This window comes from Anastrepha obliqua, chromosome 4, assembly GCF_027943255.1.
Source record: "Anastrepha obliqua isolate idAnaObli1 chromosome 4, idAnaObli1_1.0, whole genome shotgun sequence".
Taxonomy (NCBI): Eukaryota; Metazoa; Arthropoda; class Insecta; order Diptera; family Tephritidae; genus Anastrepha; species Anastrepha obliqua.
Genome location: NC_072895.1, coordinates 30,584,815 through 30,605,813, shown reverse-complemented (window position 1 = coordinate 30,605,813; position 20,999 = coordinate 30,584,815). Strand labels below are relative to the sequence as shown.

The window sequence follows — 20,999 nt, the reverse complement described above, 5'->3', positions numbered from 1 at the left end:
TTTCGGCCTTCTAACTGTATATAACCCCTTAATTACTATTGTCTTACCGTCTATTGTCTATTGTAGTTACCGGTTGTCTTCGTCTAGCTCATCTATTGGTAGACCCAGGAAACGTGCTGTTTAGACAGGTTGGCTCCACAGGGAGCGGGGTGTTAGGTGAGTAGATTTGATGGCTCATGTGAAAAAGTGGTCAGTATCGTGCGGAGTGCCTTCACATGCTGGCCATATGTTGGGTATAGCTTCTAAAGTGTACAGAACATAATTGTGCCAAAGGTACGCGGCTCTCTCGGGGTAACTGAAGCTCTTCATCTACAATAGGTGATGGTTGGACTGCGGTGACGGCATTCAGAGGTCGGGAGCTTAGGTAGGTGGTAAATATCTCTCGATGAATGTCGAAATTGGTGTGTCATTGACTTTTACCTCTAGTAGCAGTTTGACCTCTTTTGTCCAGGTGGTAAAGGTCGCCGTGGACTTAGTGAGGGAAAGTTGGAGATTCCTTGCAGTGGAAAAGCGAGAAAGGTCGGAGAGGTTGATGGCGCACAGGCCATCAATGTCATTGCCCGACGACATTATCGTCGCCAGTCGTCAGCGTATGAGACCAGGGAGACTCCCTCTGGTGGATGGTTGAGCTTCGATAGGTAGAAGTTGAACAGCAAGGGTGAAAGGACTCCACCCTGCGGAACACCTCGCTTGATCTTCCTCTGTTTGGTCTCGAAAAATGACTAACGAGACACGACCGCTCATAGCCCATAGCCCAATAGCCCACTCATCTAACACCCCTCTCCCTCTGGACCCAACCTGTCGAAACAGCTAGTTTCCTGGCCCTACCGTTTGATGAGCTAGACTAAGACGACCGGTGAATACGCTACACTGACAGGGCGAAGTAGTGCTACAACAACAACCACTCAAATAATTGGCAGTCCACCTCTTCATCCCTGGCAGGAGTGTCGACTGATAAACACCATCTAGTAGCATGGAATGGCTGACAGTGTCGAAAGCCTTCTTCGGGTCCAACCCTACTAGGTCAGTCCTCTCGCAGGGGCGCTTTTGGTTAGGTCCGTGGTTTATCTGGGCGTTTATGACGGTGGTGACGGCTGTGGTGGTGGTGTGCACTCATCGGAAACCATGCTGATGTGGGGCTGGGGCCAGGTGTTTCGGGAAGAGTGAGAGTAGGGGGGCTTCAAGTGTCTTCTCTACTGGGGAAAGGAGAGTTATCAGCTGATAAGATTCCCTTTGGTTGACGGCTTTCCCAGGTTTCAGTAGCGGGACCACTCTCCCTGTTTTTTACTTGTCAGGGATAATGAGAGTGGTCCGGGACAGATCGAAACCCCTTGTGAGAAATCCTACTCCCAATGGTCCCAGATGCTGCAGCATCAGTATGTTCAGTCCGCCAGGGCCAATGGCTTTAGATGTTTTGGTTTTGATGATGGCCCCCTGAGCCTCATCACAGAAGAAAGTAAGTGGTGCACTGTGGTTTGTCAGTTTGTGCAGCCGTCTGGTGGCACGACGCTTGGATCTGTCGTCCAGGTGGTAAAGAGGGTTGCTGTGGATTTAGTCTTATTTCCCGCCTTATTCTAGGCTCTCGCTGGGATGAATTGGGTTGAATGAAAAATTATTTTTTAGCGTGGGTTTACGAAGTATGCTCACTTCTCTGCTTTGATAGCGCCTGCGCAATACTATTTCGTAAACTCTTTTTTTACCGCACCACCAATAAAAAGGTATATAAATATGTATGAGTGCGTAGTATCCGTGAGGTCATTTTTATTTTTTTGTTTTTGAATATGAATGTAGAAAAACGCTGAAACAAATATAATAATAAAGTTAGTAATTTGTATTAATATCAAAATATGCAAATACTAGGCGCAAATGCGTTAGGCCAAAAGCAGCTTCAGCGGTATTATTTCAAAACGTATAAGATCATATAAAAATGAAGTTCCAATAATGCTACACCCGTTTTTTCTCCTATTGCCTTTCAAAAACGCTCCCTCTCACTTATCAATAATTTTTTTCTCAGCGACGCCGGTAAATTCTTCGCGAAGTTCCACTTTGCAGCCCAAATCTCGAAGCGCTGCTTTTACATCCTGTTGTATAGAGGGATGGGAACACAAGGCAGTATTTAGCAGATCTTCCACGCCATAAGATATCCAGCTTTCGCATTGGTCGCGCGACCGCGACACCATATTGCGAATGGCCCAGGCACCGTTACGCTGTTAAAAAGAGTGCCAAAAAACAAATTTAAGCTGCATTCGCAAAATCTATGAAAACATTTCATTACCTGAATTATTTTATTATTAGGATGCCTGCGGATGGTCTCTACAATTGTTTCTGCGATACCAGTACCAAAGAAGATAACACTATTATCTTTAATGCGCAAAGTCAACGTGGCAATGCAGGCCAATGCCGCTGATACTACATTTTCATTTGTCTATAAACGATCAAATATGCCTCTAGTTTCATAAAAATGTAGTAGGTATTTCAGACGGTACTTACCAAATGTATTTCCAGCACTTGTTTGATAATGGGTGCTACGCCCTGCTGCACTATGTGTGCTTTGACTGTGTCATTTCCACCCAAAGCCCGGAGCAATTTTAAAGCTTCACGATTTACACGCGCAGAATCTGAATTTGCTGTCTTAAAATTATAATGTAAATTGTTATAAAGTTAAATTTGCATAATTTAGAATTATTGTTACAAATATATTAATGAATTAAAAACTGCTCGAATGTTTTCCGCTAGATTTCTTTGATTTGTCACTAAGTCATACTTTCGGCGATTTAAAGATGACATTACGTTTAAAAAAAATGGTTTTAGTTGATAGGTTCTTTTTTGGTGAATGCAAATATATGTACAGCGTTCCAAAATAATTGTAAAAAAAAAACGAGTAAATTCTACTACAACTATGAGTCATTTCCACCCAAAGCCCGGAGCAATTTTAAAGCTTCACGATTTACACGCGCAGAATCTGAATTTGCTGTCTTAAAATTATAATGTAAATTGTTATAAAGTTAAATTTGCATAATTTAGAATTATTGTTACAAATATATTAATGAATTAAAAACTGCTCGAATGTTTTCCGCTAGATTTCTTTGATTTGTCACTAAGTCATACTTTCGGCGATTTAAAGATGACATTACGTTTAAAAAAAATGGTTTTAGTTGATAGGTTCTTTTTTGGTGAATGCAAATATATGTACAGCGTTCCAAAATAATTGTAAAAAAAAAACGAGTAAATTCTACTACAACTATGACAGGCGGATAAAAAATTGTGCGCTATTTATGGACCTAATACAGAATGGCATTCAACAGGTAAGCAAATGGTAGGTGATAGGCCAATATACTTGTATTTGCTTACTAAACCCTGTCAGTGCAATGTAGTTAGCCGTCGGCTTCGTCTAGTTCATCTAACGGTTGGCCCAGAAAACATGCTATTTCGACACGTTGGATCCAGAGGGAGAGGGGTGTTAGGTGAGTAGGTTTGATGGGGCATGTTGAAAAGGTGGTTAGTATCGTGCGGAGGTAGGACAGGTAGGAGTTTAGTTTACAACAGCATGCAAAACGTAATTGGGCAAAAATTACGCGTGTCTCGCGGGGTAGGTAAAGTTCTTCATTGTTGTTGTTGTTGTTGTTGTAGCAGCAGCATAAACATTCCTCATGCATATACGAGGAATGCTGCTGAAGTGACAGTCCTTGACCGGATATAAATCCGTGTTAGATGAGTAGGTTTTAGGAGGCATGTTAAAAGGTGGTTAGTGTCGCGCGGGGTGCCTTCACATGCCGGACTTATGTTTGGTATGTCGGGGTCGATTCTAGATAAGTAGGAGTTTAACCTGCTACAATATCCAGAACGTAATTGTGCCAGTGACCAGACCCCTTGTTGTTGTTGTTGTTGTTGTAGCAGCATAAACATTCCCCATACTTACATACGGTGAATGCTGCTGGAGTGACAGTCCTTGGCTGGATATAAATCCGGGTCGTTTCGGTAACGTAGAACCGACTGCCGTGGAAACGACCCAGACCCCTTCGTTAGAATCGCTTTTAAAATCATAGAAATCTTCGAATCGGTCCGACATGTTAGCACTTATTCCAGAATTCCAGCAATCCTCACTTCATTTAATATATTACAAATCAATTTGGCATACTGGTGTAAAGAAATGCTCACCATGATATCAAAAACTAATTTAAGTCCTCCCGCATCCTCAATGGTTGTGCAGAACTCTTGACGCACCGCCAATGCACCAATCGTTAACAGCAAATCCGCCAAAACATTTGGATCGTTGTAATCGCCCAATAATTTCGTCAAGTCAATAATATATTCACTTGCAACGCGACGTGCATGCTCGTGTGCACATCCAAACTCCACACGTATATCGTCATCCAGTACTAAATAGCGTAGAGCAGCAAGCACTTCACGTATTAGCGACACACTGCTATGCTTCGAAACGAATGGCTTCAACTTCTTCACCACTCCCGCATTTACGATGTTTTGGCGATTTATTTCATGCATTATGCATGCCTTTTGTTGCCATTGTAGTGTCAAAATGTTTATATTTTCATCTTCGATGGCCAATAATTTTAGAATAACAGAAAGTGCCTCCGCGTCAAAAACGTCAGGTTGCTTATTTGTAAAACTATTAGCAGCTTTAAGGCAGGCCTCCAATACAGCCAAATTAGGTTTAGTCTCTTCAGCAGTTTTTTGGTTGGCAAGTTCCTGCTCTAGCAGCGTCACGAGCGCTTCATGAGCACCGTTTTTGCCAGCGAGTACGCGATGTGAAATGGACTAAGTTATTGAAAAAAGTATATAATTCTGGTAATTTATTTCAAACGATAACATACGACATAATACCTTTTGACATTCGGTATCCAAGACATGCAAATTCTCCAGCAGCTTCTTAGTATCGGTTGATTTTTGACCGATATACGTTTTTATTTCATCAATTATTTCATTTAACACAGGTTTACCAGTGTCTGGATTTATGGTCAAGTCCTTAATGATGTTAACCAAATTTATACCCTAGTAAAAAAAATTTATTAAAAGTAATTGAATAATGTGAATGAATAATGAAGCAACTGAAATGAAATACGAATCGCAACATTTGGCCTCAAAAGCATTACGTAGTCAAATGAAAGGTTGTTGCACTACTACTGAATGTTGGTTTATGGGATCTCCCACTCAAAATTATTCACTAAATAGGAGATGTAATTTACCTACCTGTGCTTCGAATTGCTTGATTGTTTCTTCTTTAGCTTCCTCTGGACTCATGGAAAAGTCTATGATATTTTCCTTCACCACATCGTCAAAGGTTTCTTGCGAAATCACTTTAGCCATTTTGCAACTAATTGACGATTTTTTTTATTGTAGCACCCAATGAAGTCATAAACTCAGCCCACTCACCTAGTTTTTGTGGCTACAAATATTTCTTTTCCACAATTTCAACTTTCTGTTTCCTGAACTTATTTCAATTACCGCTGATCTTGATGGGCATTTAAATGCAATTCAAGTCTCTTAGTAGTACATCGAAGCCTAGTTTATAATTTTTAACAAAAGTTTAAATTTTCATTGCACACGGTTAATTTTGGTTGATATTTCGGCGTTTTTTTTTTTAATTTTTAATTACAGTCTATCAATTCAGAGAACTTAATTTCTCTGTTTGAAGATTTTCGATTTGCTGTTCCAGCGTTGCCAATAGTATGATTTTAAATCGTCTTATATGAATAAACTAATGGGCCCGTCACAATGGATACGTTGCGACCTAAGCGGCAACGAATTCGACAGACAGAAAAATAGATTACTATGGTGCCCACACTCACCGACGTTATCGTAGGCCTTGTCTATTGTCAGTGAGATATACAAAATTGAGCCCGCAAAAAACAACTGCTTTCGTTTGGTTACATATTTACACAATACATCGGTTTGTGTTGGTTTCCAAAGCCAAGAACCAACAAATGCAATTACTTCATTTGTCTATAATTAACTTTATTCAACAATGTTTTTAAGTTATTGACGTGATAACGTCTTATAATTCGATTTAACAGGCTGCATGCACGAAAAAATGTGTCGTTACCTTGCTCATTAGTGTTACCTTGCTCATTTGTCGTTACCTTGCTCATTGCCGTTACTTTGCTCATTTGTCGTTACCTTGCTCATTGCCTTTACCTTGAATGAACTGCAAGCGAAAGCGCGGAACGAACGACAAAGCAAACGAACGGCAACGTTCGACATCTTGCTCTCTCCTACTTAAGTGAGCGTATATATGTATGTATATGCGCATATGTACATATATAAATTCACGTATTGCTTGCTTGAACAGATTGTTATGTTATGTTATGTTATGTTATGTTATGTTATGTTATGTTATGTTATGTTATGTTATGTTAAAGTATATTATGTTATGTTAATGTTAACTCATTCTCTATATCCATACAAAATATCTATCAAACAAATAAAATTAAAATTTTCTTTTGAAAAATGCAACCATTCAATCAGTATTTTCTTGTGACGTTATCACGTTAAACTATCGTCAGTAAACCGACTTTACAGACAACCTCTTTTTTTTTTAATAAAAATTAAAAAAAAGCAAGCAACATAACACATCAAGGCGAATTGAATATCCAAGGTGGCGCCATAAAAAAGTGACATTCTTTTTCACTATTTTGACAAGTCTGACGTCAGGTTGCTGCGCAATACAAAACAAACAAACGTGGGAGAAATTACATGCTTGTGAAAATTCAGTGAATGGCTTGATAGCGTTGTGATTTGTTTAAATCTCACAAATCAAACTAATGAAATCGATGTGCCGTGTTTTAAATTGTGAAAGCACGAATTAATATAAAGCCTACAAATGCAGTTTGTTTGCGCTTTTATGCGGAAGGCGCCGTGGGAAGAAAGAATATGTGTGTGTGTAAGATTTCTTGTGTTTGCTTGTTTCCATTACTTTGGCATACTCTTCAGAGAATGTTAACGTTCTCTGACTTCTCTGCACATTAACGTTCTCTGCTACTTCTTTACAAACAAGTAATTTCCCTTCCTTTTGTTTGTTTATTCATGGGATCATACGACGCGGCGAACTCGGAAGGCGCAATCGTGTATTCTAACACATCAAAAATAATAGAACAAGAGTTGGCGCCTTCCGAATTCACTGTGCCGTCAAGCTCCAAGAATATACAAATAAGAGGAAAAAGAATTACATTTTTGGGAAGAGGAAGAATACGCGAAATAAATAGAAACTACAAGAAATTATACACCTACAAACACACTTTCTTGGCACGGCACCATCCACATGAAAACGCAAAAAAACTGCATTTTGAAGTTTTATATTCATTTGTACTTTGACAATTTAAAACGTGACACTTCATTTTCATTAGTTTTTTTAGCTTAAATTCCCCAAATCCCAATATTACCAAGCCCTCCACGGAATTTTCACAATTATGTAATTTATATCCTCTTTCGTTTGTTTTATATAATTAAAGTGCATAACGTCAGACTTGTCAAAATCGCGAAAAATAAAGTAACTGTTTTGGGAGAGCATCCCCTATGGCATTCAATTCGCCTTGCATTCTCATTGAAATTTTGACTTTCAAAGCATCAAATTGCAATTTTGTATATCAATTTTTATGAAAATATTGCTTTCGTACTGCTGTTATCAACTTATTTAAATTCGCCTTGGTTTTGAATTTTTCATCGTTCAACTCGCTATTAAAACTGTTTGCATTAACTATTCCTTCGTCTGGGCTCTTTTTTATTTTAAATTAAGGGGGGATTCCCATTCCCCGGCTTAAAAAAATCAATTTTTTTTACCGATTCTTGTTTATTATACTTTTAAAGTACTCTGTGCTAAATTTCATGACGAAATTCGTTAAATTGAAGAAGTTATGCGTGATCAATGAATTCGGTGCGCTCCATAATACTGAGAAAGCGCGCGAGCAATAGCCGAGCCTTTATGCAACGAAAGAAGCTCGAATTTTACGTCGGGGTCAGCAAATGGTACAAAATCAATTTTTTGAAGAGGAAGAGGGAGTACTATATGGTCCTGGAATAGCTGATTAAAACGAAAATGCTGTGAGTCTTAAATATATACCTTTTCTCACATAAATATTTGAATACGTTTTTCTCAAAACAGCATTTTTCTATACGGCCGCCATGATATCTCGAGAACTATTCGGTCGATTGCTGTCAAATTTTACACGAATCTCGAAATAATATCTGTCTCTATCATAAACTACGGAAAATAAGATACATGCATGACCTTTTTTTCATAAATAAAAATCCGAGGAAAAAATTGTTTCAATAGCTCATACTGAAAATATATCATAAGGAGTAAAATGTCATTTAAATTTTTCCTTTCAGACACCCTGAAGCTTAGTTATCGTGGTGGCCAGCGAACAGGAATTTTCATAGAAATTTCACCTCGAGCGTTGTCAAAGCCACAATTTTCCAGAAAATCGACCAAAAATTTAAGTTGATTTTATATAATGCATAATAAATATGGCTGTAAATTTTCCAAAAGATTCAACTGATAGTTTTCCCAATAAAAATTCATAAAAAACCGTATTTTTTGGCGTTTGAAATGGGAATCCCCCGTTAAATTCAGGTGATTATCTCAATTAAAGAAGTGAATATGCCTATTTATTTCAGTTAATAATATATGTAATCGTAGTAGAATGATAATACAAGAACATGCAACGCTGCCGAAAAAGGAAATAACATATCAGATAAAGGTGAGAAGTGAAAGAGATATTTACGTGAATGACATAAAGAAGTAGATCTGTGGGAACAAACTGAACAATCCAATGTGGCAACACCAGTATTCGTAAAGGAATTCTCACGAATTCCTTTTGTTTTCTTCTTCGCAGTTTTGTAGCAAGAACTTTTTGAATAGTCATTTTTCGTAACTGAAATCATTAGCTTTCATCCTACAACATCAACGTGTCTACCACTGCAGCAGAGATCAGCACACACGCCAAATAGCCAACCTTAAATGAGACTTTAAGGAGTCCCACATAAAGCCTCATTTAGGGGGGAGTATTGTGGGAACAAACTGAACAATCCAATGTGGCAACACCAGTATTCGTAAAGGAATTCTCACGAATTCCTTTTGTTTTCTTCTTCGCAGTTTTGTAGCAAGAACTTTTTGAATACACCCCATTTACACACGGAGACATCTGGAATGGAGACACTGGAAATTCTCTTTTCATGTCTCATTCGCGGGCACACGGGCAAAATTGTTTTCGGCGACATTTTGACATTTAATACTTTAGCATCGTATGGTTCGGAAGTATTCTCGCACGCGCTTACATGTAAAGCGGAAAACGTTCGTCAAAAATTTCTTAAATATATGAATGAAAAATGCAAACTGGTTAAATAATAAATAATTTGTTGTTTTTTTTATTGAAATATATTTATAAATTCTTATACTTGAATAAAAAAAATTAAATTAAAAATACTTCATATGTAAATAATTAACTTAAAATTAACTTGAGTATCTAGAAATGCAGGGAAAAATTAGAAATCAACATAAACATGTCCCATAACTATTTTAAATTATACCTAATTTACTACCAAAAATAATCGTGCATTTCCCAAGCAGCGTTCGGATGTTTGTCATCGTTGTTTTCTTCCGTTTGTATGAAAACCAACACATAACTTAGAACTTTCTTCCACAAAAGCAGAAAACGAATGAAGCAACTGTCAAAAATTGCTTTAAGATTGGAAATACGAATAAGAAGAGCAAAGCGTGTCGCCAGTACAGGAGACAAATTCCCTTCCCTCTTCCCCGGCCGTCCTTCACCCCCGAACAAAATGTTTCCCTTCCAGTGGAGACATCGTGTAAATGGGCACATAGTCATTTTTCGTAACTGAAATCATTAGCTTTCAGAACCTTGAATCGAGTAATACGCAAAGCAGTTTGATCACTAAATTTTGTAGTTTGTAAAGTTTGAATCGTTTATTTGAATAAAGCAGTTAAGAGTAATATAAATATATATATGTGGTACATTTATTCTCCCACAGATCTTGCACACGTTTGTGACAATTTTGATTTGTTCGTCACATTTTTTGCTTTCAATTTTCTACTAAACAAGGAAGCATTGAAAAAATCCGTGAAACCTATACGGAAAAAACGAAATTTTATAAAAATTCTCATTATATTAAGTAAAAATTGAGCAATTGCAGAGAATACTTCGACAGAATGTCCGATGATTGGGGTAAGTAGTTGTTCTGGAATGTTGTCGATTCACCAATGGCTTAGCTGACATAGTATACTCGAGTAATTTGTCATTGACACTGCCACAAATACTGCACTGACAACAGCAGTTTTTTTTAAAGAAAGCGCAAGGGCAACGAGAATTGGCTCGAACAAAAAAAGAAGAAAATTATGCAAGCAACAAATACTAGGTATTTTTAGTCACATTTTGCACTAACGTTAAACATTTTCCATTTGTAGAGACAGCCGCTGATGAGGAGGTAGTTATACGACCTAAGATAGCAAATGATGTGAACAAATGGAAGGGAGAGGACGATGATGAGGACGTAAAGGTAAACATTTTGATTCCGTCAGTAATAATTAAATATTTAGAAAAATAAGAAGAAAATATCAACCCCCTGTGTCTTCAATGCTTTTGTTGCTTTAATCAACATGATTTGTTTAGTATTCATTGTTTGTTCAGTGCCTTTTTGCATGCTATACGTCTATTTTCTAACATTTCTCAATTCGCTATACTTGCATGCTACGCGTACACGTGGTCAATTATTACAACCAGATTTCACAGTCTTAAATTTTTGGACTTTCCATCGATCGTATTAAAAGTTTAATTTTTTGGTTAAGTTGTTTGTAACCAACTATAAACAATAACAATTTCATGTTATAATAGTAATGGAAAAATATAAAATACTAAATTACTATTGTTTTAAATGTTAATAGGAAGTGAAGATATATAATTTATTTGAAAACAGGATTTTATTTACGAAGTTTTGATATAATTTCTGCTGTTTTTCGCTTACAGGACAGTTGGGAAGACGAGGAGGAGAAGAAAGATGAGGAGAAACACCAAGATGAAACAAAGACAACAGTGCCAATCAAATCAAAACCAAACAAAGCGTTAAAAGCTAAACTTAGCGAGCAGGAGGTAAATTAAATTTTTGAAGTGAAAACTTCTTTAGAATCGTTGGGAGTGATTTACATATAAACGTAGCGACGAACTAAATAACTTTTAGGCCAGCGCCGACAGTATGGCGCGATAGCCGAGCGGCTAGCAATGTGAGCTTCCGATCCAAAATTCTTGGTTCGAATCACAAGGAAAACATTTTTTTTTTGAAATTTGCATTGTAAGACATTTCTGATTATTTATTGAAAACAGTTTTTTGGCTTTTCTATTTTTGGTTTAGATACTGAAAGTCAGTTTAAGTGAATCGGTATAAATATTTCGTACATTAATTTTTGTGAGCGTGTAATTCTCAAAAGGTTTATTAGAAAATGTATTGACTAGGTAGTTTGTTGGTTGTGCATGGTTATCGCTTCTCGGCCTTATGGCTTTTTTTAGGGTTTTTAGACAAGTTGGTTTCCGACACCGTCGAAGATTAATTTCTTTTATAAAACTTTCTGAATTTTGTTACAACAACACAACTTTGTAAGTATGTCAAATACTAAACAAAAGAAACCTGTTGTCGATTCAAAGGAAACGGAGCCAAATGAAGAAGTTTCTGCGAAGAAGCCGTCGAAGGGCAAAAATGGTAACAAAAAGTCCCAAAAGATGGGAGGACGTGATGCTGAGCGAATGGAGAATTTTCGAGCTAAGACTAGCGAGCGCACCGTAAAGGAGAACCGTGAAGCGCTATTTGAAAGACTATTTTTCGGATTCAACAACGTAAATGAGGCAATGAAGAACATCAATATTCAACAAATCGACCGCACAATCATTCTGCCTATTAGCACAAGATCAGCTGGATTTATCGTTCGAGCACTCACTTCCAAATTTCATCGATTGGGCATTGTTACTCTTGATGAAGCCAAAGAACTATCTGGTTCATTATATCGCATCACTCTGATTCAACTCAGTTACAAACTTGAGGAAGCTATGATTCTACAGCACTCACGTAACTTGGAAGTTCGCGCATTTGAAGACATTTCTGTCACGAGTGAAATACGCCGCGCAATATGTCGGATGGGAGCACATTTTTGTCCGCTTGTAAACTACATATCAGCAATTGGGTTTACAAAAACTACATCATGTAGTTATTTACCACGGCTGCCTAAAACGCAGACTATGTCGCCGTACTATATTCATTATGGTAGTTTAAGGGAAACTGTTGAGATGCTGTCAACAGCTTTAGTAACATCAGACACCAAGAAAGTATTCATGGAACGGTCACCTATACCGAATGCAGTCTGGACATGTCAATGCGCACGTCGAGCGGTCGATGGCGAAGAGATACCGCCCGTTTACAACCTCGCAAATCCTAATGAGATTATACCCGCCGATTATGGGATGATTCAAATTAGAGAAGATATCGACATTATTGCTGCTGCAGTCGAGAAGGTTGGGCGAAAGTATCCCAAATACGTTTCAACTGCCGGAATAGATTGGAGAGGAGTAGGCTCAATATCACAAGTCGTGTCATGTGATCCAGCAGAGATTAGATGCTCTAGCTTCCCTATCGTTGGAAGGATTCCATCGGTCGATGGTGAATATACACGTTTTCGTTCACCTGAACCAATTTCGGATCCAGAAGCTTATATGGGCGTAGTTTACCTGCTTGGTGAGTGTAAGGATGAACATCTGGAAGACCGGGATGTTGTTAACTTCAGATCCAAACAATCCGCGAAAAGAGAAATCGATTTGGATTACGCGTCAGTGTTGCAAAACCTATTAAACTAATCCGCGTCTTAGCTAAGAAGCAGCATAATCTTTTATTTATATCTAGCGCACCGTCACTCTCGAAAAGAGTGCGGGAATTTTTTATGTATCACCACGGGGGGGAAATGTCCCCCCGGGGAAAACGGTCTAAGTCTTAAATAAAGCCCACTTTATCTGTTCTTATCCTCCATCGGAGGACAACAAATGTTAAACTGATTTTTGGAAATGGGCGGAGTGTTTTAGGGGCTTGCTCCACCTCTGCCACGGGTTGGCCCGGTATTGCAGTACGGCCGGGATTTCGGCCCAAATTATTGAATAAATACAAGAAGAAATATACTAATATATTTAGCTTTGGTGGGAAGAGACAGAAATTTTTATATGAATACAAGTAGACGAAAAGAATTTTTTTTTTTTTTGAAATTTGCATTGTAGGACATTTCTGATTATTTATTGAAAACAGTTTTTTGGCTTTTCTATTTTTGGTTTAGATACTGAAAGTCAGTTTAAGTGAATCGGTATAAATATTTCGTACATTAATTTTTGTGAGCGTGTAATTTTCAAAAGGTTTATTAGAAAATGTAATGACAAGGTAGTTTGTTGGTTGTGTATGGTTATCGCTTCTCGGCCTTATAGCTAAGATCAAAGTGTGGTGAGCAATATTATAATGAACCTATAATTATCCCGCTCCTAATGCTGCTTTCGTCTCATTCTCTCTCAGTTTGCTTTACGGAAGGTTTCACTTCTATCGCGTCTAACCGTTAGACTGGTATTTAATACAGTTTTAAATTAGAAAACCAAAAAGATCTGAAAGTTAGTAAAATTAGCTCGATTTTTAAAAATCTTCTAACGGACTAAGGCATGATTTAACAATGTTTCTGCAACAACGACCTACCTCCAAACAACATATTTTCATTACTACCTCCTTATTGTTTTCTATACTTATAGCGATTAGCAGAAGAAGAAGAGGCGAAACGTTTAGCTAATTTAACGCCTGAAGAAAAGTTAGCTGAAAAATTACGCTTGAAAAAAATTCAGGAGGAATCGGACCTCAAAAGCGCACTCGAAACATTCGGTGTGTCTAATATTGGTGGCGGTTTGGACGCGTTTAATCCACAAACAAAAGAGGAATTCAAGGAATTCGGTGCGACGCTCAGTTGGAAATTGTCACAATACAAAGAGTCGCCACATTTCCCACAGTTCGTTGAAGATTTAATACGTAGCATATGTGTGAATTGTAAGTGCCTGCGAATTTGAAGACAATCAGATCAATCTTTATTTGCGGTATTTTAATGATTCATAATTATTTCAGTATCTGCCGCGGACATTAAGAAAGTGAAAATGAATGTAGAAAGTTTGCACACGGAAAAACTTAAAATGGAGAAACAAAACGCGAAAAAACCTCCAAACAAGGGCAAAATTAAAGCCTCACTGCGTACAGAAAATGATGTATGTAATAATGAGCTCTTGAGTGTATTTGTATCACATTTTTACTTGTGTAATTCTCTATTTTCGTAGGATATTGATGGCTATCAGAAATACGGCAACGACTATGCAGATGACTATGATGACTTCATGTAAATACTGTTGAGATGCGCATACCATATTGCATAAAGAAATGTTTGCTTCATGTTTTTTTTTTTGTTAAAAATGAAATAGAATACATATAAATAGATCGCTATGACCTACATCTAAAACTGTACACTTAAAATTTTTGGATAACAAATTTCTAACATGCTTGTGAATTCATTTTATATAATTATACTTTATTAAATATGTATAAAAGAAAAAGTTGCATGGTTTCACGCTTTTTGCGATCTCTGTTGAAATAGCTTGAAATTCACCAAAAAACATCAATGAGGATGTTACTGTGGCTATAGCTACTGGTTATATATACGATTTGGTTGTAGCTTCGATAATAATATAAAAGCTACAGAAATTGCAGACCCTAGCTAAATATAAATTTGGGGCGTATCACATTTTGAAAACGTCTAAACTCATGTTTCGTTAAAGAAAAAAGTTTATGTTACATATTTTGCCCATTGTAACAACAGAGAGGAAGCGATTCATTCATACCTGTCTGCCTCCTTGAATATAATCTGGACCAGAAGAAGATTTTAAAGATAAAACTAAATAAAAAAATTAAAGTTGTTAGAATATCAGTACATCTACAACAATCAGTGCTTATGCACTTCCGGTCCCAGTCTGGTAATACTCAATAGATGAAAATGCGGCCAAAGATAACAATTCGGATTTTCGTTTGAACGCTGCAAAATGTGAATTTTTATCAAGATTAAGTATTTTCTACCGCGTGCAAATTGCACATTATAACATTTTCCGAAAATGACGATAGGGTCAGGTACAAGAAGAACAAAATGCTAGCGGTTTCTGGAAGGCATCTGCTTTGTATTCTCTACATTGTGGGGCAGGAAATTATCTATTCAAGCAAAAATGAATTCGTCCTGGCTTTAAAAATACCATGGCAACGGTATACCTGCTGATTTTTTTTTTCTTGCGATTAGTAGTTTGAATGTACTACACTCTGCTACTTTGCTGCGGTGTTGTTTGATTGTTTAAATTTTCGTTGAAATGTGTACCAAGGTAGCAGCAGTGGAGCCGTGATTCAATAATAATCTAATGTCACAAGTGAGCAAACCTTTAATAATTGAATCATGCAGTAGAGCAACAAAAATAGTGGAGTGTATTTTGTTGTTGCATGAACTTTCTAGGATCTAAAATTTGAAATGTCAAATTTATCAATTCTCTAGACAACAACAAAATAACAGTAAACACAGTTTGACAATTTAGAGAACAGATAAAGTTATAAAAAAGTGGAATCAGCTGTTGTTCTACTACTCAAATATCAAATTTGTCAGTGGCATGTATTTTGTTGTTGCATGAGCTTTCTAGAATCTAAAATTTGAATTCTTAAATTTATCAATTCTCTAGACAACAACAAAATAACAGTAAACACAGTTTGACAATTTAGAGAACAGATAAAGTTATAAAAAAGTGGAATCAGCTGTTGTTCTACCACTCAAATATCAAATTTGTCAGTGGCATGTATTTTGTTGTTGGTTCAATTCAATTTTGATAACAACAATGTAACAGTTAAACACAGTGTGACAATTTAGAGAATAGATAAAGTATGTATTGAAAAAGTCTGCTGTACTGTTACTACCTTGTTGATGTGCCTTGATTCAAGCTGTCAAATCGCAAAAACCAAATACATGTAGATATTGTTGGTGCTCTACCGAAGTCACCTTCTATGAACTCGCTTTGGTCATGGCCTCACAAGCAGCGAAAACGAAAAATAACATACTTTGCACGAAAGTAATCAAAAAATAATTAAAATGCAACTACTTTTTAGTCAGAGATTAACATTTCCTTCATGTAAATATATGTATATACATATATATATATATATATATATATATATATAATTGGCGCTTACACCATTTGTTGCGTGTTTGGCGCAGCTCCTGTCCCAATTTGTGGTGGACCTAGAGTTTTATGCTTCCTCCGAATGGCAGATTGTTTTTTTTTGCAGGACCTTTTTTGAGAGAGTAGAAGCGGGATATATATATATAGATTTGAAATATGGCTATGTGGTTAGATAATAGATATAGGTATGCGTCGAAGCGTTTCAATTTATGAAACGTATATATATCAAATTTTAAACGCAGTTAGAGAAAAAATTGTGTACTTCCATTAGATGGGATTGCTCTCTGCCTGCACTGAAATCGTAAGTTAAACTTGCACCATTTATATAAACCATTTTTCATACAAAATTTGAGAGCTATTTTACAAGTTCATAAGTTTACGGGTTACCGTGCCTTACGAGACATTTATGGTTGGCGTGAATACCCATATTAAAAGTGACGCAGGTAAAAATAAAAACGTTCGCCGCATAATGTTTGTTCAGTTTCAAGGCGAATATCTTCTATTATTTTTGTTTCAGCTCATCTTCTTATTGTTTTTTTTTTTTTTGTTATCTTAACAACTGAGCGGCAAACTAATTTCCAGTTGTAAATATTTATAAAAATTTTGCTATTTTTCTCATAATTGCTGACTTACTGCGTGCGTGTGTGAAGAATTCAATACAATGCCTAACAGTTCTGATGAAGATTCTAATGCTAGTGAGTCCCTACTTGGGGATGAGGACACGTGCAGCGCACAAGAGCTGGATACTTTGTTTCAAATCAAATACAAAATCGCCGATGAATCTGCGGTGTCTTTGAAAAAAGACTATGTACTTAATTTAGCAGCCGACAGGTGAGCTATCTTTGAATGAGATATCTTGCAAGATTTGTTCTCAATGCTTTTAATATTAATATTTTTTTCAGGGGTTTTACACGTGTTGTGGCCGGCTTGTCGAGCGCTGCCGTACACATCTTCGATATTAACGCAGAACGTACTTTGCAACTCTCTACCTTAACTGATATACCGGCACCAATAAGCAATGTACCACAGACTATATCCGGCGTACGGTTTTTAGATGAAACACCCAATTGTCTTTTAGTTGGCAGTAGTCTTGGCTTCGTTAGTCTTTTTGATTTGCGTGCACAAAGAGAACAAGCACGTTTCGAAGAGGATATCGTGTGCACACAAGGGTTTTCTAATTTCGGTGGAACAAAGGGCATGAATGTGCGGAAAGTGATAAATTGCTTCGATACCAATAGAAACGGTCGCATACTTTGCACTGGCACAGAACAAAGACATGGCAATGTATTTCTATTATTCTATGATATACGACAATGTAAACAATTGGGTGGTTACTTTGAAAGCCATGAAGATGATATTACGTCATTGCGTTTTCACGCAGAGAATCCAGATCTTCTGTGCTCCGGTTCTACGGACGGCCTAATTAATTTATACGACATCAAAGAATCAACGGAGTTTGATGCGCTATTAACAACTATTAACACTGAAAGTAGTGTACAGAAGTTAAATTGGTGTGTTGGTAACTTAACTTGATTAAAATCATATTTTAAATTAATTATATATTCATTTCTTCTAGGCATAAAAATGTGTATGAAAAAGATCTTATTTCTTGCATCACTCATACCAATGATTTTCATGTGTACATCGCCGAAGAAGGTGACGAAGTAGCAAAGTTCGACCGCAGCCAAATTACAGACGCGGCAAAAAGAACAAAAGAGGCTAATTGTAATGTGATAGATGCTCATAGCTTGGATAACGGTGACGTATTTCTACTAACTGGTATAAACGAAAACAGAGGGTAAGTAATTAATAAGACTTATATACCCCAAAACAAATTAAAAAAAAAAAAAATACCAGTCTAACGGTTAGACGCGATAGAAGTGAAACCTTCCGTAAAACAAACTGAGAGAGAATGAGACGAAAGCAGCATTAGGAGCGGGACAATTATAGGTTCATTATAATATTGCTATAAAGTTCATATTTTATTTTCTTCATTTTATTATTATTCATCCTCAATGTTTTCAATTTCAACAAATGATACGAGTGGCTTATGATAGCTAAAATGTGATACAAATGCTGTGGTTTCGTTGTTGTCAACATATCTTTGAAATACCGCGGCAATTGTTGTTTTTGATCGTGTTGTCGATTCAGTGCGATTGTTACACATTTTTAAATTGAATGTTGCATTGAGAAAGTCAATTGAAGGAACCGCTGTGTCCAATGCAAAATTTACGTTAAAATCGCCACTTAAAATCATTCGAACTTTATCGTAATCTTTTCTAAGTATCCGCGATACTTCTGGTGTATACTTTATTAAATTTTCGTGAATGAATTCCGTGATGCTATTTATTGATTTTTTTTTCTGTCGATATTCACGACACTTTTCTGTATTATTTTTCGGCATAATTGCGGTAAATATTTAAAAATGAAAATATTTACGAATATAAAAATACACACGCGGTTGCTATTATGAGCGTCCCCAGCAAAACCTGCGTGACCGAAACTCTAACATAATTACATTTTTTTGAATGTTACAAACACATATGCACGCAGGTTTTGCTGGGGCGTGACCGAAACTCTAACACAATTACACATATGCACTCGTATTTGTTTGAAAATCGACTTTTTTTTTGGTTCTCCGTCACCTTTGGAAAATGTGTAAACAGTAAGCAAACTTTATTCAAATATTTTCCCTCATTTTTGCATCAGTAAAATTAAACAAACGCCGTAGCCGAATGGGTTGGTGCGTGACTACTATTCAGAATTCACAGAGAGAACGTCAGTTCGAATCTCGGTGAAAACACCAAAATTAAGGAAAACTATTTTTCTAACAGCGCTCACCCCTCAGCAGGCAATGGCAAAACACCGAGTGTATTTCTGCCATGAAAAAAAGCTCCTCATAAACATATCATAAAATAAAATAAAATAACTGTATAAAAAAAATTTTTTTCTTGTGATCCGAACCAAGGATTTTGGATCGGAAGCTCACATTGCTAGTCGCTCGGCTACCGCGCCATGCTGTCGGCGCTGGCCTAAAAGTTATTTAGTTAGTCGCTACGTTTATATCAACATATAATATAACGCTTCGTAGCCAAGAGTGTCGCTTTTTTCGTTTCACTTTTTCTCAAATCACTCCCAACGATTCTAAAGAAGTTTTCACTTCAAAAAAAAAAAAAAAAATACCATTGTATGTGCTAAAAAAGAAGGATTTCATATTTCCCGAAATCGATTACTTTACAACAATTGATTTGTACAACACTTGTCCATAGCATTGAAGTCATTGTTGTTGTAGTAGCATAAACATTCCCCATACTTACATACGGGGAATGCTGCTGGAGTGACAGTCCTTGGCCGGATATAAATCCGGGTCGTTTCGGTAACGTAGAACCGCCTGTCGTGTCATTTGGTATTTTTCGTTTGTTTCCGTACTTAAGGGGTCAGTCTACTTTGGAGACTCGAAAAAAAGGCTATATTCGTGATTTTTTTTTTGAGAAAACTATAAATGATAGTAATATAAAATTTGTTTGATTTATTAAATAAAGTCTTAAAATTCAGAAATAAATTTTTTTTTATTCAATTTTATAGTATTTTTAGTAAAAAAATAGCAGTGAAGCGTAACGTCTCAAACATGGGTTGGTGAGGCAGCTCCATCAGAACTCAAGAACGGCTTGTCTGAAACAAAAAAATCAAAATGTTTCAGATTCAGTAAGATACTGGCTACAAAATGACCCTCGGATATTAGGTTTTAATGAAGACAAAAAAAATGGCTGATAAAAATGGAAAATTTTTGATAGAACGGTTTTTTTTTCGCATATTTAAAAAAAATATATAGTAAAAATTTAAAATTTCAAAACCCCCGAGCGTCAATTTGGTGCAAATTATGTCTAGAATAGGTGATCCAAATTTTATGAAAATCGGTTGATTAGTGTTTGAGATACAGTGGAGCTAGATTTTGAAAACGTTGTTTTGAGAAAAACGCGTTTAAAGTTTTTAATGCACGCTATACGCGCAGGTAGACGAAATGATGTTCAGGTAAAAAAAAAATAGTTAGAGTGCTCGGATTTTCTTAAAATTTTTACACAATATTTCTGGATATATATACTTTCAAATTATGCAAAAAAAAAAAATTTTAAAGTGACAAAGTAGACTAACCCCTTAAACTTTGAGTACGTTTGTTGCCAAGTAGGTTATAAATATCTGGCTTAAACATATTTGGTTTTGCAAAATACTTTATGTATTTGTTTTTGTTCCATATATTTTGTTACAGCGAAGTAATGCGTGCGCTGCGTTCGGGTAAACATTTGCTACCAATGGCAGATTTTATTGGAAATAAACAAATTGTACGCGCGAGTATATTCGATCAAAAGGTAATTTTGAAATTCGTTGATTATTTTCGCATTTCTTATTATACAATACATCAAATTTATAGAGTGGTGTGCTAGTGACCGGCGGAGAAAGTGGTTTTGTGACTCTTTGGACCGCCCAGAATGCCGCCATTGACGGAGAATCATTAGCCAGTAGCTCAAGTGCATTGAAACATAAACACAAAAAGTCCAAAAAGAATACGCCATATTAAATAGAAAAACTTGCTAGCTTTATCATTTTATTAATTGCTGTTTCCAATAATTATAATAACTAAAAATAATAAAGTTTACTTTCTGTTTTTCTTTTTTGTTTCATCTACATAGTTCAAATATTGAAAAAAAGACA

General features: G+C 36.5%; 3 protein-coding genes and 1 pseudogene across 3 annotated transcripts; 3 read left to right on the top strand and 1 right to left on the bottom strand.

Annotated features, from left to right (window-relative positions):
- Positions 1–1,727: 1,727 nt before the first annotated feature.
- On the bottom strand, positions 1,728–5,669 carry LOC129244478 (armadillo repeat-containing protein 6 homolog). The gene is made up of 7 exons (XM_054882121.1): positions 5,392–5,669; positions 5,209–5,332; positions 4,843–5,010; positions 4,159–4,776; positions 2,491–2,631; positions 2,276–2,425; positions 1,728–2,207 (listed from the first exon to the last, which is right to left on the bottom strand). The coding sequence occupies exons 2-7, from the start codon at positions 5,323–5,325 to the stop codon at positions 1,989–1,991; spliced, it is 1,413 nt and encodes a 470-aa protein (XP_054738096.1). The 5' UTR covers positions 5,326–5,332; positions 5,392–5,669; the 3' UTR covers positions 1,728–1,988.
- A 4,340-nt stretch (positions 5,670–10,009) lies between these two features.
- LOC129245876 (eukaryotic translation initiation factor 3 subunit J) lies at positions 10,010–14,543 on the top strand. Its single transcript, XM_054884306.1, has 6 exons — positions 10,010–10,199; positions 10,439–10,530; positions 10,998–11,120; positions 13,794–14,082; positions 14,158–14,294; positions 14,364–14,543. Exons 1-6 carry the CDS (start codon positions 10,184–10,186, stop codon positions 14,424–14,426), a joined length of 720 nt encoding a protein of 239 aa, XP_054740281.1. The 5' UTR covers positions 10,010–10,183; the 3' UTR covers positions 14,427–14,543.
- LOC129246596 (U2 spliceosomal RNA) lies at positions 12,996–13,160 on the top strand (annotated as a pseudogene).
- A 2,280-nt stretch (positions 14,544–16,823) lies between the features above and the next one.
- On the top strand, positions 16,824–20,955 carry LOC129245504 (WD repeat-containing protein 89). The gene is made up of 5 exons (XM_054883700.1): positions 16,824–17,120; positions 17,192–17,800; positions 17,866–18,087; positions 20,557–20,656; positions 20,719–20,955. The coding sequence occupies exons 1-5, from the start codon at positions 16,951–16,953 to the stop codon at positions 20,863–20,865; spliced, it is 1,248 nt and encodes a 415-aa protein (XP_054739675.1). The 5' UTR covers positions 16,824–16,950; the 3' UTR covers positions 20,866–20,955.
- The last annotated feature ends 44 nt before the right edge of the window (positions 20,956–20,999 follow it).

Excerpts from the sequence above, each read along its gene's own strand:
- LOC129244478 (XM_054882121.1), bottom strand. The coding sequence starts at position 5,325 with ATGGCTAAAGTGATTTCGCAAGAAACCTTTGACGATGTGGTGAAGGAA. Across the intron at positions 4,777-4,842 it reads TGGATACCGAATGTCAAAAG|TCCATTTCACATCGCGTACT; the intron begins GTATTATGTCGT and ends TCAATAACTTAG. Across the intron at positions 2,632-4,158 it reads AATTAGTTTTTGATATCATG|ACAGCAAATTCAGATTCTGC; the intron begins GTGAGCATTTCT and ends TATAATTTTAAG.
- LOC129245876 (XM_054884306.1), top strand. Across the intron at positions 14,083-14,157 it reads ACGTAGCATATGTGTGAATT|TATCTGCCGCGGACATTAAG; the intron begins GTAAGTGCCTGC and ends TAATTATTTCAG. Across the intron at positions 14,295-14,363 it reads CACTGCGTACAGAAAATGAT|GATATTGATGGCTATCAGAA; the intron begins GTATGTAATAAT and ends CTATTTTCGTAG.
- LOC129245504 (XM_054883700.1), top strand. The coding sequence starts at position 16,951 with ATGCCTAACAGTTCTGATGAAGATTCTAATGCTAGTGAGTCCCTACTT. Across the intron at positions 17,801-17,865 it reads AGTGTACAGAAGTTAAATTG|GCATAAAAATGTGTATGAAA; the intron begins GTGTGTTGGTAA and ends CATTTCTTCTAG. Across the intron at positions 20,657-20,718 it reads CGAGTATATTCGATCAAAAG|AGTGGTGTGCTAGTGACCGG; the intron begins GTAATTTTGAAA and ends TCAAATTTATAG.